Below are 18265 nucleotides of genomic sequence, written 5' to 3' on the forward strand. Positions count from 1 at the left end.
TCTATTTCCCCCGCTTCTGTTGTTCTACCATTCTTCAGAAAGCTGCTGTAGTAGTTACGTCTGCCACAGCTCCAGCCATATTTAAGGCGTTGTTTTTCTCTCACATTGAAAAGAACAGTGATGAATAACTCCAGTTAGCTGTGAATGTGAATAAGGTGTATTTTTAGTAGAAAATATTACCGTACAATCATATCACCATGTTTTCTGGAAACTCTGGCGAGTATTTGATGAGTTCATTCTCTCCTAATGTTTTGTTTCCACCTCCAAGGATTTTATAGCCTGTGAAAGGTTTTAAATTATTCAAACCTGGGGTGTTCATGGGCCCATGAAGCCAAAGCAGGGATTTCCCTAGAGCATCCATTGTCTGCAGAGAGAACCTCTGGCCAGGTGGATATGTGGCTTTGTCACTCTCACGCCTGTTCGGTATGTTTCTTTCTGGCAAGCTGCACTATTCCATCAAAGGTTTGATGTCTAGAAGATGGCCTCCGAGAAGCTGCCAGCTCCCAGAAATGGAGAGATCTGACCCTGCTAGTTGGAGAACTGGGGCCAAGTTTTTCCTTTGATTGTGTGTAAATGTTTTACTCAAGGTCTACCTGGCCTTGCATTATCGCTGTGGTGGTTATGTGTAGGCCCAGCATTCGACTTATCTGGTTATGGTTTTCTCCACCAAAGTGTAGATACAACGTACCTGCCCCCACCCCCCCACACGGCTTAATCAGAAAAGTGTGTGCTTCAGTGTTCTGATAAAATGTTTGTGACCTGGTTCTCCCATTTTTCAGATATTGATGAATGTTTGACTCCAAGCACTTGTCCAGATGAGCAGTGTGTGAATTCTCCTGGATCTTACCAGTGTGTTCCCTGCACAGAGGGGTTCCGAGGCTGGAATGGGCAATGTCTTGGTAGGTACTAGAGTGTTCTTATCATAGTCTTGTTTCTTCTGCCTCATGCGCTTTCTGACAGAGTGATGTAATGCCAAGTGAGCCCTCGTTCAAAATGGAAAGAAAGAGGAAAAAATGGAACATGACAAAATTGTGTCATTCTGAGAAAACTTCTGAGAAAAGCTTGAAGTAACTTTTAACCATGGAGAAAATGAGAAAACGAGTTGGTGTGAAGAATGGGAGATTTTACCTGGGAGAAAGAATTCTGAGTGAAGGAAATTGTTGTCTTTGATGGGATCAATAACCAAGACCAAATAAACCAATAATCACCACAGGGAGGGGAGAGGTGGAGAGGAAAAGCCTAAATAAAAAGAGTGAAAAGGCCTAAGAAGAAACTACTTACCATAGACTAATAGAATTTGGAAACATACAAACCCAAACATGGAGCAGAAGCAGAAGAGAAATCTTGATGGCTGAGCCTCTGATGTGTATTCACTGAAGTCTTTCCTGAATACTTGATACCAACATTAGGCCCTCGGGAAGAGAAACATCAAATTTACTTTCATTCTACTCAGCTTAGCCTTTCCCCTTAATGGTTTTCCTCTGTGTTTCTGTCTCTGTCTGATTCTTTTCCTTAAAAGCTGAGCTCTTTTACACTCCATGCCAGACTCTGACGATGTGAGTTAAACTTCTCATTTATTCATACCTTCTTTCCTTCTTTGACAAATGCTGAAGAGCTTACTGTCTATACCCAGGGTTGTGCTGAGTGCTGGGATACCTAGAGAGACACAAAAATGTGCCTTCCTCATGGAACCCTCTGGTGAGGGAGACTGATACCCAGGCATCTCATATGTAAATTCAAAGGCACCAGTGAGACAGTGCTGGGAAGTAGGGTTCTCTACTGGCCCTAAGAGTGTGTGGTAGAATGAGTTGCCTCTGGGAAAATTCCTGATTGATGTTATGCTGAGGAAGGGGAGGGGAAGGAGGTAATTTTGGACAGAGGAAACCGCATATGCAGGGCGCTTGTGGAAGGAGGAAGCAGTCAGGTTCACCTTACTGTCACTAGCTGAAAGGCTAGACAGAACAAGGGAAGCTTTACCGCAGGATGTAGGGGCAAAACATGCTAGATGGACCCTCTCAGTCTTATTAAAGATGCTCATCTTTACTCATACATCTCCGGGAAGATGTTTAGGTGTTGCAGACCAGGCAGGGTAAGTAGTCTCGGCAGAAAGAGTCCCAATTTCAAAGCACTGGACTCATCCCCATGTTGCATAAGCTGAGCCTCTGTATGCAGCTCTCTGCTTCTCTTGTTGTAATTGTGAGCTGTTGATCTTTGGGAGAAGAGAAGATTTGGGTTCATTAATTGCTTATTTGATATGCATTTGTGGATGTGATTTGTGTCGGTCAGAATGTACGTTTGGTTTTAATTTCCCCGTTTGGCATAAATTTCATACTTGCCTGTCAAGATTCCATTTATGTTCTCATTTTCACATACTGATGCATATTATGTATAATCCAAGAGCAGAGCCTGAATTTTACCTTAAATAACTAACGTTCATTGTAGTGGTATAAACACAGCCCTGATTCACGAATTTGCTAATGAAATATGACCGACCAAATTGGCAAGTGATCGCTCTTCAATACAAATGCGTTTAACTAGACTGGGCAATCATAAAAAATGAGTTCTTATACCTGGATGTATGCAATCAATCGAAACATGACCACTTTGCTCCAGTTTAATAAGAGAAACACAGCATCTCATTTAAAAGTAACTTCACTTTGCCATCCAGATTAGTGGAATCCTAAACAGAAATATTAGGTCATTGTGTTAGTCAACCAGTCATACACTTAGCCACTTGTTCCATATACTACTTTTTGTTTTTGCATTGCTAAGGTCATGTATTTCCTTTATTTTATTTTAATGTTTGTTTATTTTTGAGAGAGACAGAGTGTGAGCCGGGGAGGGGCAGAGAGAGAGGGAGACACAGAATCCAAAGCAGGCTCCAGGCTCTGAGCTGTCAGCACAGAGCCTGACACAGGGCTCAGACCCACAAACCACGAGATCATAACCTCAACCAAAGTCAGATGCTCAACCGACCGAGCCACCTAGGTGTCCCATGGTCATGCATTTACTAGGAAAATTAGACCGTGTATTTTTTTCCTTCTGCCTTTATCTACAGATCAAGCTTCTCCTCCATGATATCATTTCAGTTCCATTCATTGTTCAGAACTGGACTTACAACTCTTCTATGATTCTCAAGGTTTTTGCAGATTATACCAAAATGGATCTATCTTAATTTTTTATGGAAGTAGATCTTTCACATGTTAAAAAGTTGGGTGTTACAAAAAGTAGATACTGCAATATGCTTTTCTATTCGTACTGAACCAATGAATCAAAGAGATTCTTCTGCTCGATTCTGACGATGCTAATGAATACTCAGCCATAGCTCCCACATTTTAGTTCTCGCCTTTATACTTCTGGTACTCTAAAGTACTTTTTAGAAGGTGCAGCCATAGGGTGCTTGGGTGGCTCAGTTGGTTAAGCATCTGACTTCGGCTGAAGTCATGATCTCACGGTTCATGGGTACAAGCCCCGTGTTGGACTCTGTGCTGACAGCTCAGAGCCTGGATCCTGTTTCAGATTCTGTATCTCCCTCTCTCTCTGACCCTCCCCTGCTCATGCTGTCTATTTCTCTCTCTCTCTCTCTCTCTCTCAGAAATAAAGAAAACATTTAAAAAAAAAATAGAAGGTGCAGTCATCACTTAAGCTTATCATAGAGTTGAGCTAATTGACAACAGTTTGATTATATATTTATTCGTTCACTTTAACAGTTGAGTGCCTACCAAGAGCCAGGCATTTTTCAAGACCCCGGAGATTAAGGGCAAACAAAATAAATGCCCTGCCCTCTTTGCCCTTATCCTCTAGAGCATACATTGTGTTTGCAAATAAACAAGTCAGCAAGTAAGGTATGTGGGATGTCAGATGTGTTTTCAGTGCCATGATGGGGGAGAAAAGCTGCCTAAGGGATACAGGGAGTGTCAGATTCTATGGTGGTCAGAGAAGACATCAAATGAGAAATTATTTATACAGTGTTCTTTCTAACTATTTGTTTTTGTCTCTAATGGTTCTTTGTGACTGGTTTGTGGCTTTTTAATACCATTTTAGTCCAGATAATTTAGGGTGCATTGATGAGACTGTTTTCCTCCAATTTTTTTTTTTAATTTACATTTATTTTTGAGAAAGAGCACAGGTGGGGCAGGGGCAGAGAGAGAAGGAGACACAAAATGGAAGCAGGCTCCAGGCTTTGAGCGGTCAGCACAGAGCCCAGTGCAGGGTGTGAACCCACAAACTGTGAGATCATGACCTGAGCTGAAGTCGGACACTTAACTGACTGAGCCACGCAGGCTCCTCTGTTTTCCCCCAATTTTAAATGTATAACATTAAAGACTTAAAATTATTCCAAATCTCACCATTTGAAGGAAGGTCTTATGCTTGGTATTTGTTAATTGTCATCTAGAGAAACATACAAATGTGTAGAGAAGATAATCCCTATCTCACAGGGTTCTCTGTTCTCTAAGTCCTAGTGTCCTTCTTTTTCTACCACTCTGCTCTCACTGAATATTTTAAAATTATTATAACTAAAGTTGTACAGTGTTGTATGTAATTCTACTTTTGTGTGGCATTATGGCTTTTTTCCAAAGCCCACTGATCTGTATGTTATTTGATTCTTTTTTCTGTGAAATGAATTCATCAGGAATTGAGAGTTGATGTTTTGACTCATATTCTGTAGGGATTTGATGCCAGTTAGACTTTCTGCTTCCTTCACTGACTTCCCTGTGAACTTGCTGAAACCATTAATGGCCTTGTATTCCTGCAATGTAAGCTGGCTCACTGATTGATGCTTCTCCTTGATTTATGAATTAGAACAGAAATCATTTGGGGCTGAAACAGGTTAGATGTTAGCAGGTATTGTCTGGGAGACCGTGCTCTTTCCTAGTGTTGAGTTCAGGGCATATGATCCTTCGTTCTCAGTAGTTTATTATCTGCTTTCAAAATACCTATCTCTTGGTGCTTTCTGGCAACTCTTGTTGGCTCCTCTGTTAATGTAGCTTCTTCTTTCAAGTTGTGGATTCCAGTCCTCTTGAAAACCACTTTCATCGTTCAACATTGTGTTCCTTGGACGTCACGTTCAGCCTGGAGTTGCTGCCTACTTGATCCATGCCTCTAATGATTATTTCATCACCCTGGGTTCTGGCCAGTTCCAACTGGCTGCATCAACCAGAACCTTTCTTGAGGGAAGCCAGCCTGTCAGGTAGTCAATTAACAGGTTTCTCTTCACTCATGAAGAACGGGCCTGACTGAAACCCTACTAGAGCCATCCTCCAAAGTAGCTTCTCTGATACTTGATTGTATAAGGGGACATTCAGTAACTCTTCTATAAAGATCATATTTCCCTGAATTTGGACAGATTTGGGGCTAAATGACCTCTCTGAAGCTTGGCTTCATTAGCTTTAAAATGGGTATTGGGATACTCTTTTTCATGGGCTTTACTGTCAGAATTAAATAAGCAGTATAAAGCACCTAGAAAGGCATGTGACACCATGTAGAACCCAATAAATGTTGTAACCCTTCTTCCGCCAACTCTGTTATCCTCCCTTCCACCTTGTTAATCCAGAAATCTAAGAAGGGCAATAATAACTGATACCTGTTCAAGTAAAATCTATGTCAGGTTTCTGTGTATAAGTGTCTTTGGCTTTAATAAGCTCATTTCCTGTAGTTCTTCACTCTCCCCATGCTATCGGAGCCTTCGTTTATGAATCTAAGTAATCTTAATCTTAGAGTTTCCTTTTAACCTCTGAGCAGTTTTGTTTAGCTGGGATATATTGCTTGAGAATCCTAATGCTTTTCTGTAGGATGACTGATCATCCCTAACAAACGTTTCGCCTTCTGCAGTACTGCCCATTCCATCCTTCTACTTCATTTTCTTTGCTCAGCTTCATAAGACACAGTGTCTATCACCTGGTGGTTGTATGCAGCCAGCCCTTTCTGAGTTTACTTTATTGTCTTGTTTTAGCATCGAGTCTATGAAAGACCATGTGACCTGGAAACACACATTTCTGAGATTTTTTTATCATAGTAATCCTTCTTTGTCAAACTGTAATTAAGTTAATGGTGACTCTGTGACTCCGCTTTACGTTTTCCAAATGTAATGGGTCCTAGGCATTTGAAGAACTCCATGTCATTTGATCCACTTGACAACGGGTTAGTCTTAGTCTTAACGAAAACCAGGTGCACAGAACTTGCACGGTAAACGTGGAAAGCTCCTTGTTCTAGGAGTTCTTTTCACACTAGGATTTATTTTCAGATTTTAAAGAACCCTTGTTAACCTTTATGGAATACATGAATATTCATAGACTTATATGAAATTGGAGACTTTAATCCTACATTTATTTATTTTATGTAAGATGGCAACAGAACTGAGCATCTACCTCTTGCAGATATTATTAAATGTGCATACACCAGCCTAATCCCTAAATCACCGTATGCTGAAGAAGTTTTCCAATTAGTCATTATGTTATTACAGAACACCTCATTATGCGCATAATCTCAGAGGAGATTTGACGTTGTAAACAAGCAAAACAAAACAGAATAGAATGGTGGTTCTCAGGAGCTGGGAGCTGACACAATCAGGGAGATGTTGTTTAAGAGTAGAAACATGCAACTGACAGGTAGGTAAGCCCTGGGGATCTACTGCATAGGGTAGTGATGATTACAGTAGTGCTGGGTTACAAACTTCAAAGCTGCGAAGAGGCTAGATCGTGATTATGTTCACAAAAAAGAAATAATTATGGAACATAATAGAGGTGTTAGCTAACACTTTGTTAATCATCTTGCAATATATATCAAATCGCCACTTAAACTTACGCAATGTCATGTCAATTATACCTCCATTAAAAAAGTAAACAAGAGGGGCGCCTGGGTGCCTCCGTCGGATGGGTGTCCTGCTTTGGCCCAGGTCATGATTTGATGGTTCGAGAATTCGAGCACCACGTCATGCTCTGTGCGGACAGCTCAGAGCCTGGAGCCTGCTTCAGATTCTCTGTCTCCCTCCATCTGCTCCTCCCCTGCTTTCTCTCTCTCTCTCTCTCTCTCAAAAATAAACTAACATTTAAAAAGAAAAAAGCAAACAAAAGACTACTTTTGAAGGCAGGAAACATGCCTGTGTGAGACTAATTATTATGATAACAAAAAACTTTTTTTACATTGTTACAAAGGGCTCTGACTTTGTTGTTTTATTTGGTCTTCAGGGCAGTCATCCCAGATAGATTAATGGGCTTGCTTAAGGTTATAGGTAGTAAGTGGCAGAGCTAAGGCATGATTCCAGGTCTTTTATTTCCAAGGCTAGTGTTTTGTTCTCTACACTACCTCATTATCTCTCTTCTGTTTACCCAGGAAAATTAGAAAACAAAACAGTATGATTAAGATAATGAGGAAGAGAAAAACCGAGAGAAAGGAGAGATCTGTGTGGGTGGGAAGCCTCCCTTGCAAGCAACAATAGTAACAGTTCAGGGATTCTGGACTCTAAGGTTGCAGCCTGCACCATGGATAGCCCCAGTTGATTTTTGCTGAGAGACAAAATGTTCTTTTGGAAAGGTGAGATAGGAAACCAGTGATTTGGTAGGATCAATGGATTGGTTTCCTGAGATCATCTTTGGCCCTTTATCTGGGATGTATATAGCATTGGCTGTTTTCCAGTTCTGAAGAGCAGTGATGAGGCTTTGAGGGATGTGGAACCTATTTTTGTAGGCTGCACTGCTACTGCATGTCTTGGTCAGATTTGAGGGGGCGGTTCCTGAGATCCTGAGGATTTACTGTACCTCGAGTGCAGGTTGTTCATCACGTTCGCCTCCCTGGCTTCTGTATCTTACTTTGCCATGCTGGCTTTTCTATCAAATATGTTTTGCCATCATCTTTACTCTAAAAGACTATGCATAACGATACTTGAGGGATAACCGAATTAATGTCATGTTTAGGGTAGGGAGTAATCTTATACTTTCATGTGGCCATAGTGATGGAGTACGTTTACTTCCCTAATCACATGATGCTCACTTATTGAAGTCTCTGTTGATCACTAAGGAATTAAACGAGACTGAATGGCCTCTGAAAAATGACTGACTTGCAGTGTTGAGAGGTTCATTTCCTGGAAAGTACAGGAAGTAATGCAGGTGCACTGTTCCTCTTGAACCAACTCTGACCAACCTCAAGGAACTGATAGGTGAAGCAGAAAGCAGCAGCACAGCCTCGGACTGACTTGTATGAGGTCAGCCACCAAATACCCTCTATACCTCCGAGGCCGTGCTTACCAGAGAGGGGCTTCAGGCTGCCTAGTGTGTTCCCAGAACACAAGGAAGGGAAATTCCAAAAGGGTTCCTGACCCAGAGGAATTACATCTGAAGGCAGTGAGACAGTTTGCAGGTGGGTTTGCTGGCCAGCTGAAAGTCATCTTTGTAAAATTGTGGAGAATGGCAAGTTGCCAGAGAGCTGGAAAGAGATTAATGTCCTCACTTCCCCCCAAAGAAGAAGGAAGGTAGAGTTCAGGAACTAATGACCACTGAACTTCATCTTAACCTTGACAAAGAACTGTAGGCTGCAGGATTCAAATGATGAGGTGAAACATTTTAAAGAGAAAGATGATCATAAGACTCAGCCAGGGTTCATGAAAGACAAATCATGCGTGGTTGTTCTGACTGCCTCTTGTGATGGGCTTCTCAGTGGAGCAGATCGTGAAATCCTATAGGCACGGCATATTTGGTTTTCAACAGGCCCCTGTTACAGTCTCTCAGGGTATTGTAGAGGAGCATGATGAATTGGGATTGGCTTGTAGTATACTGGGATGGATTCATAAACTTTTGAATGATCATATCTGTGAAGTGCTGACCTTACAATCCCCTGGCAACTTCCTTACTACGGGAAGTTTAGTTAATTCATTGAATAGTAAATGTAAAATTATGTCCCAAAAGCCCGTTGGTAAATTGTACTTTGGGAGATCAGAAGACATTTTTCTAGGGACACCATATTTTTCACGATGTCTCCCTTTTGAGCTTATTATGCATATATATATGCATCATAAATGTGGGTGATGTGACTCTTCTACAAGACCATAATCCTAATTCTAGAGTAAGAAGAGTTTCAAACTCTAATTTAGAAAACCAAAGGCCTAACCATCTCCCTCTGTAGCAGGGATAAGGGGCTGTGGGTGTTGGATGGTGGGGTGGATAGGGACTACCTTGTTTCCCATAGCATTGATCTTCTGAAAGGTTCAAAGTAAGAACGGGGGAGGGGGGAGGGGGGCGGCAGGTTACAGACTTTCTGTTGATAACACTCAGGGCTCCCAAGTTATTGTCCTTGACTGAATGGAAGAACACTGGAAACTACTGATGGTTTTTAAAGGAGCAACACCATTTTTTAAAAAAATTTTTGTTTATTTTGAGAGGCAGAGAGAGAGAATGAGCAGGAGAGGGGCAGAGAGAGGAAGGGAGGGAATCCAAAGCAGGCTCTGCACTGACAGTGAACTGTGAGGTCATAACCAGAGCCAAAATCAAAAGTCAGATGCTTATCCCACTGGGCCACCCAGGCATCCCAGGAGCAACACCACTGATCATGCTTGTATTTTAGGTCACTCTGGCTACTTGCTGGAGAGTGGATTGGGGAGGGAAGGACTTGAAATAGAGAAACAGACTATGATGGTAATCCATGAGAGAGAGAATGATGGTGGTGAGAAATAAAGCAGGGGTATTTGAGAGATACTTGGAAGGTAGAATTGATAAGACTGGCAATAAATTCAATGTGGGGAAAGAGGGCGAATAAGGAATCTAAATAGGATGACTTCTAATTTTTGACTTGGGCATTTAGATAGTGGCAGCATATATTGACCTGGAAGGCAGCATAAAGAAAATTTGGGGAAGATCAGTTTTGGCTCTAAACACTCAGAGGTGCCTGTGACAATGTCAAGTAGAGATGTCCAAGAAACCAATAAATGAGGTTGTAGGTTTAAGAGAGGTGTGGGCAAAAGATAAAACGGTGACTTTATTTTAGTCCTTTTACATCCATCAAGTGAGGCCACACCTTCCTATTCTATGGAGATTCTTTTTTAAAATTAGGTATAATCTATAACATAATATTCATTTCAGGTGTCCTATATAATTATTCATTATTTGTATATATTACAAAATGATCATAAGTCTAGTGAAAGTCCATCACCATTCATAGTTCTGGAATTAAAAAATTGTCTTTCTTGAGATGAGGACTTTTAAGATCAACTGTGTTAACTCTTAACTATGCAGTGTTGTACTATTGATTCAGGTCTCTTATAAGTAGCAAGTATTTTATAAGTATTTCATGAATAATCTGCACTTTTAATTGGCTTTGACTAGAGAAAATATGGTCTTAGAAATTGACTTTGTTGTTACATTCTGCAGCCCTGTAAGTCACATTTCCTGATGCATGAGTAATGAAAGAGAATAGTCCATACGTTTTTCAACTTCTTAACATTTTTGAAACCAATCCAGATCCTAGATGTGACATTTTAACATTGCTGTCTAGAATTTCCATGCCTGGTGTCTAGGCTCATTCTGTCCCTTTATTTACTTTGGCTCCAGTGTTTGGCTGCTTCTTTCAAGTTGTTTGTATTCAGTGTATAAAAGTGGACTCCCACAACGAAAGAAAGGATGGACAATGAGTCAGTCTGGAAGTGCTATTTTTGTTGTCATAGAGTAGGGTCAGTTCAGTAATAATAAGTGATTTTGCAAAGGCAAGGTCGAATACTCAGGTAGTGCTAATCTGTTTGCATGCCTGTGTGCATGCTTGCTCATACACTTTTGCCTTATTTTGATAATGCGGTAGAACCTTGGTTTGTGAGCATAATTCATTCTAGAAACATGCTTGTGATCCAAAGCATTCTTATATCAAAGTGAATTTCAAGAACCAGTGGCTCAGCCATGATCATGTGACATTCAGCACCACATCCTACTCCTATTGCAAGACATCATTCGTTTTATCAAGTTAAGTTTTATTAGAAATGTTTGCTTATCTTGCAGAACGCTCGCAGAACAAGTTACTTGCAATCCAAGGTTTCACTGTATTCTGTTGTTAGATAGCACTGTAAGAAAGCTGTAATACAGTTTTAATGGAATGTCATACGAACAAATGCAGTCTGAACTGTGCAGTTCTAAGTTAGAATGAGATCTGTATTAATTTATTTGTGACTCTGCATGTTAAAAGTGTGGAAAGCTTTATTGAGCTCAGGGTGAGCATTGCAAAATGAAATGGATGGAATCAAGAGCATTTCCCTCCTTATTTGTCTGCCTTAGATTAAGATGCTTTAAGTTATTGACTGCTGTAAAATTAAGCCCAAATCATGATGTGGTGCGTAGTTCTAGCATTTAAATGGTTTAAATTGTTTCTCTTAAGGTTTTGCTTGTCCATGCTATACTAGGTGTCTTTTCACTGGAACTTATGGTAGACTTGCCAGAGGTGCTCAAATGGGGCATAGAACTCAAACTTTTCTTTTTGAAGTAACAGTCTTCTAGTAGGAGTTTAATAATTGCTGAATGAAATCAGTGAACCCTCAGATGATTGTTTTCTATATAAAAGCTATGCTAGCAAATAGTAAAAACAAACATACTCCTAGTTCTTCAGTGGTTTCTAGCACTACACTTAATTCGTGTTAATAGAAACAGGTTAAGGGGCACTTGAGTGGCTCAGTCGATTAAGCGTGTGACTTAGGCGCAAGTTGTGATCTCACAGTTTGTGAATTTGAGCCCCACATTGGGCTCTGCAGTGATGGTACGGAGCCTCCTTGGGATTCTCTCTCTCTGCCCCATCCCAGCTTGGTCATGCACAGGCACGCTCTCTCTTTCTCTCTCTCAAAAAAAAAAAAAAAAAAAAAACTTTAGACACAGGTTAAAAGGATGGTCTTTGGAGTTAGACTTACTGGATTCAAATATGAGCCATCAGTTTCCAACAGTGTGGCCTTGGACAGTCTGTTTTAATTTCTTTGAGACTTGGTTCTTTTGTCTGTGAAATGGTTAGCTTGGATGGCTTTTGTGAGGTTTAAATAAGATAATACACATAAAGCCTTTAGTGCTTTTGTGCAGTAAGTGTTTGGTAAAAAGTAGCTATTATTTTATCTGCCTCTAAAATCTGTACCCTACCTTCAAATTATACTTGCTGGAATGAGCAATGGGGGTTGTATGGAAGCCAATTTGACAATAAACTTTATATATATATATATATATATATATATATATATATATGTGTGTGTGTGTGTGTAGTGTGTGTGTGTGTGTGTGTATACACACACACACACTACACACACACACATACATATACATACATATGTATATCCCTGTAGACTTGTGTAGCCTCTAGATTGGTTTTTATAATATTGATTTAATGCCATTTTTGAACATTTTATCAGAATTTTTTTTTCTCCTTTCTGTTACCAGCTCCTGTGGTTTCTCAAGGTCATGAGTCCTATCTTCTGCTTCAGTGAACCCTCACTTCTTGCTGAAGTTGTCAGTTCCTTAACTAGACCTTGATACATCTTTGATTCTTTGGAATATTTCCTTTTGTAGGGGATGCTGTCTAAAACCTCCCTCTCTTCTTCTCTCCCCTCTACAGCAAGAGTTCACTGAATTCATTCATAGACCCATTAGGTTCCTTTTTTGAGTTACCTTGCAGAAAGTAAATTAAGGCATGGAATTCCGATCATACATGTTCACACCAGAGCTGCTTTTACTCCTTTGGGCTCATTTGAAAGGTTATCTTAAAGAGTCTGTCCCTTTTTGAAGATGGACTATTCCTATTTTTAGCCACATTCAACTTTATTCATGTTTTCTTTCTTTTTTTTTTTCTCTCTCTTTGTGGGTTTTTTCCCCTTATGCAACACTCTTCAGATGTGGATGAATGCCTGGAACCACAGATCTGCACAAATGGGACTTGCTCGAACCTCGAGGGCTCCTACGTGTGTTCATGCCACAAGGGCTACACCCCGACCCCAGACCACAAGCACTGTAAAGGTAAGTACGCTGATTGAATCTCTCGCTTTTATTTAAACTGCATTTAAGAGTCTGTTAGAGTCACTAGCTGAGAAAAGGGAACCAAAAAAAAAAAAGAACCATGCAACCTATCATGTATTTTGAGTGAACTGCTTGGAGCACATTTTTGTTGGCATTTTTGAAAGTGACTCCTTACTATGGTTACCTACACACTGTACCTATTTACATAAAGGAAGACAACATAGTGTTAGAGAGCATCTGTAAACCGCAGTCTATTTATTTCATTTCTTCTGGTTATAAAAACTACACACAACTGCACACCTCTGTGAATGTACTAAAAACCCTTGAACTGTACACTTCAGATGAATTATGTAGTGGTGAATTATATCTCAGTAAAATTGCTATTAAAAATATTCGTTGTAGAAAATCTAGCAAACACAGAAAAGTAAAAAAAAAAATTTCTCAGTCTCATTCATGCATAGTCCTAACTCACAGATATTTTCTGTCACTTTATTTTGAATGTGTAATTTTGTATCTGGCCTTTTGTCACTTAATAAATAGTATATCTTGAGAGTTTTACAAATCATTAATAGCTCTTTCTAAACACTGTTTTTTAAAAGCTGCCTATTTCAGCATTTTCTCTTTCTTTAATTTTTATTATTATTATTATTTAGACAGAGATAAACAGAGCATGAGTGGGGGAGGGGCAGAGGGAGACACAGAATCCGAAGACAGGCTCCAGGCTCTGAGCTGTCATCACTGAGCCGGATGCAGGGCTCAAACCCACGAACCGTGAGATCATGACCTGAGCTGAAGTCAGACGCTTAACTGACTGAGCCACTCAGGCACCCCTATTTTAGCTTTTTCTTGCTGTTCATATATTGAAGAACCACAATTTTTTTTCCAACTTCTCATTATGTAAAAGAAAAAATAAACCTAATCTTTTATTTAAAAAAATAAAACTTGGTCTGAATTTTAGAATCATTTCTTTATAAAAGTGGAATAATTGGGTAAAATATTTTTAATGATTTTTATTATTTTGATAGAACACTAATTTCTAATTTTAAAAATGTGTTTCTTTTAATTCTAAAAGATGGAATAATTATTATATATGCTTATTTCTGTTACTTCCTTGGAGGCTTCTGATTATTGCAACATTTATTTTGTATTACAACATATATTTTATACAACATTTGTATTTTTTCTTGTGTAACTTTATGTTAGCATCTGTTCCCGTTTATCAAGTTTTAAATCACTATACATGAACACTCTATATAAAGTACATGTGTAAACCTATGTACCTGTGTCTGTGTTTTACAAGTACACTTTTTCTAGCATATTATTGTAATTTGTCCAAAGTTTCTCTACTTTGCTCTTCATAATTCTTTTTTTTAAGTTTAATTTTTCTCTGTGGTCACATCTGTGGATTGTTTCCTTTCTGCTTCTATTACTTTATACCTAAAAGCATGCTCTTTCAAGGGGAGGAGGGGAGGAAATGAGTGAGGGTTTTCTTCTTTCACAAGTATCTGAGAGTGAAGGGTGTAAAGTGGGGATTAACTTCTCCCTTTGGTAGGTGAGTAGTGAACAGACACCTTAGTCTCTTAGAAGAATTGTAGCCTCTCCCACTCACAGGAGCAAATCCACAGACCTCTGGATTAGGTGCCCAAGTCCTTGCGCCCAGCGGAACACCAGCCCCTCCCAGTGGAGCATGAAAGGGGGCTGCTCTTCCTTCCTCCAGATCCGTTTCCTGCCAGCCCACGTCCACAGCCTTCCTACCAAGTTCTTCTGATGATTTGCTCTTCAGCCTTGGATACATGAAACTCAAGATTCCGGATCTCCTATCATCTCTCAGATTCGGGGATTGAATTTTTTAGAGGGCTAATGCTCTGAGGCAACACATGTTGGGTGAATGGCTCATTACCGCTTTCGTACGCTTGGCTGTTGTCATCCCAGCCGTGCCTGCCCCTCTCTAGTAAGTCTCCCCAGCCCCCCAGAATACCCACCATCAGTTGATGGCAGCCCTAGAAACACTCATTTTCTGCTCCGTGTGGCGCTCTACTGGGCTGCTGCAGAAGCTTCTTTTCATCCTTTCCTCTCAGATATATCAGGGAACCCACACGTTCCCTGCAGATGCTACAGAGAGGTTTTAATCTCTCAAAGAACTTGTATTGGTTAGAGAAGATGCAAACCTACTACTATAATTATAGATGATAAAGGACCACATGATGCAGTTGACATTATCAGTGATGTATTAAAAAACAACAACCACCTGTGAAATACAAAGGAAGTCTGGAGTTGAGTTTATAAAGGAGAAGTGCAGCATATCAGACCCACATTCAGTCACTCCGAAGCCATGTGGGCTCGGATAAGTGTTCTTATTTTGATAAGCCTTCTTTACTCATCTGCCAAAAGGCAATCATAATGGTACCTACTCAGGTGGATGTGAGGATTGCATGAGGTAATATGGAAACAGAGCTTATACGGGGAGAACGAGACTGTGCCAAGGCAGAGCATAACATGTAGTTGACATTATCGTGCACCACATTAGAGGTATGTCCAAGGCTCTGTTAAAGTCCAGAAGTGTGGGGCTAATCCTGTATGCGCACTTCTGGGAAAGCTTCACAGAGATACTGCTGTTCAGCCTTGGTATGAAAATTTTGAATTCGGAGAGGGGCAGAACTTAGGAGGCAGAGAAAGCAGCACATGTCACATGTGAACAGTTGGATGTGAGAAAGGGCTATTATCTCCACTTGCCATTTAACCTTGTCCCCTACTCTGATTTTCCTTTGCATTATGGTGTGGGATAGGTTCAGGCAAGATCCCCATCTTCTGCTCTAGAAACTTGCATATGCGCTGATTATTTCCTTACTACCAGTTGAAGCCTATACCATTTTTATAATAATAAGTTGTATAACATTTTTTTTCTCTAATCATTTCATAGTCTTTCTCAAACCACATCAGCTCAAAGATGTCAAATTCTTCCCAGATCTTAAATCTCTCCCTTTTCCTGGGTGTCTGTGGGGCTCAGTCAGTTACGCATCTGACTTAGGCTCAGGTCATGATCTCGTGATTCGTGGGTTTGAGCTCCATGTCAGGCTCTGTGCTGACAGCTTGAAGCCAAGAGCCTGCTTCGGATTCTGTGTCTCCGTCTCTCTGCGCCCCTCCCCTGCTTGTGCTTTTTGTGTTTCTGTCTCTGTCTCTCTTTCTCTCTCTCTCTTTCAAAAATAAATAAATAGTAAAATTTTTAAAAAATATCTGTCCCATTTCCAGTGTTCCAGTGACAGCCAATTTCACCTTAGTGCTAAATACTGACTTTGTTTTCACCTTGCTCAATGTACTGAAAACTTTTTTTCAGGTTGTAAACATAACATCTGGTATATTAAATCAGTATTTGTTTCTTTGTACCTTTTTTTTTATCTGTGTCTTCGTTATCTCTTTATACATTTTAGCACCGTATGTCGTATATTTATAAATACCTAGGGATAGTCTTTATTTTAACTCTGGACTGAATTTGTCATGTTTAAAAAGTTTCTTAAAGAAATCATGCTGGGGAAAATGATACTTTCTATTTATCTTTTGGCACAAAAGAGGGAAGACTTTTTTCCTGCATGCCTATTTTATTAGAAAGTGTTCCTTTGACATAGGAATTTTGTCCCTCATCAGAAAATAAAAAGGCTTTGTTATCTATAGACTTAAACTACCCCTGTTCCCCCTTGGTCATCTAAAAGACCAAAGATCACCTTATTCAAGATAACTGGGTTACCTCAGGTTGTTCCAAATGTGTGTGTCATTACTTATAATGAATTACTTCTGACAGTATTCCCGACATAAATGAGTAACTTATGTAAGATGTCTGGCATACCCTGACAGTCCTTGGAATGGACGGTATATTCTTGGTGCAGACATCTTCACATGGGAATGCTTAATTTGTCATCTTCTTTGAGAAATTCCGAAAGAGTCCAAGGCACTAAAAATGTTGTCAGACATTATGTGAGATCCAACCAGCTACATGAGCTGTTGTTGGTCTTAAGTTCCTGAACTGACGTCTCAAGTATTTAATCGAATGTGCTGAAAGAAAATACGGTGTAGCCTGTTCTTTGCTGTCGACCACTCCTAAAGCTAATAGACTTTGAGCATTTGGAAAGGTAGAAGATAATTCTTCAGATGAAATTCGGCTCGCTTATTTCATTTCTCTGTTGGCAGTCAGGACTTACTGTGTTGTGATCCCTTTTACTTGTAAATAAGTGAAACAAAAGTTGCTAGTACACAAAGTTAACTTGTATGAAAAAATTAAAAACAAATTCACCAGCTCTAGTTACAATGATAGTTATATGAGCTATTTCAGGAAACATGGGGGAGGGGGGGGCTCCTGGGTGGCTCAGTCTGTTAAGTGTCCGGCTTCGGCTCAGATCGTGATCTCGTTGTTTGTGGGTTCAAACCTCGTGTTGGGCTCTGTGCTGAAAGCTAGCTCAGAGCCTCGAGCCTGTCTTCAGATTCTGTGTCTCCCTCTCTTTCTGTCCCTCTCCTGCTCACGCTGTCTCTCTCTCTCTCTCTCAAAAATAAAACATTAAAAAAATTAAAAGAAAAAAAGGAAACATGGGATAATCTGACTCCTTGCTTCTGTCAGGATACAATTCAAAAGATTAATGCCACACGAGAGGATAAGAAATACAACTATGATCAGGAAACAGATCATTGTCAGTAGTACTCGGGGAAGGATTACAACAAATGAAGTTCTCCTGGCAAAAACTTTCAGATGTGTTTTAAATAATATGGTATTCTTAGGGGCACTTGGGTGGCTCAGTTGCTTAAGTGTCTGACTTTGGCTCAAGTAATGATTTCTTGCAGTCCATGGGTTCAATCCCAGCGTCGGACTCTGTGCTGACAACTCAGAGCCTGCCTTGGATTCTGTGTCTCCCTCTCTCTCTGCGCCTCCCCCACTTGTGTGTACACACTCCCTCTTTCTCCTCTCTCTCTCAAAAATAAACATTTAAAAATTTTTAAAAATTAAAATATTTTTAGAAGAAAACAGTAGACATTGACCTTTAGGACATGGTTTTGTAGCTTGATTTGTAATCTCAGGGTACAGCTACAATAGAGACCTAATTTAAAACAATTGTCATTGTTTATATTTACAGATATTGATGAGTGTCAGCAGGGGAATCTGTGCATACATGGGCAGTGCAAAAACACGGAGGGCTCCTTCCGGTGCACCTGTGGGCAGGGCTACCAGCTGTCAGCAACGAAAGACCAATGTGAAGGTAGGAAGCTGCATGTCCTGCTGTGATTTTAGTTGAAGGCACCTGCCCTGAAAAAATGTCCTCAGT

At 40.1% G+C, this 18265-nt stretch overlaps 1 protein-coding gene across 8 annotated transcripts in view; it reads left to right on the forward strand.

Annotated features, from left to right (window-relative positions):
* Positions 1-18265, forward strand: part of LTBP1 (latent transforming growth factor beta binding protein 1) — a 399760-nt gene that overhangs the window by 293898 nt on the left and 87597 nt on the right. For all 8 annotated transcript variants that reach the window (XM_039250305.1, XM_039250307.1, XM_039250308.1 and 5 more), the window contains 3 exons: positions 780-899; positions 12837-12959; positions 18077-18199. In XM_039250305.1, coding sequence (XP_039106236.1) covers positions 780-899; positions 12837-12959; positions 18077-18199 — 366 coding nt within the window. The remainder of the gene's footprint in view (positions 1-779; positions 900-12836; positions 12960-18076; positions 18200-18265) is intronic.

Source organism: Hyaena hyaena, unplaced genomic scaffold (assembly GCF_003009895.1).
Source record: "Hyaena hyaena isolate Hyena2069 unplaced genomic scaffold, ASM300989v1 scaffold_362, whole genome shotgun sequence".
NCBI lineage: Eukaryota > Metazoa > Chordata > Mammalia > Carnivora > Hyaenidae > Hyaena > Hyaena hyaena.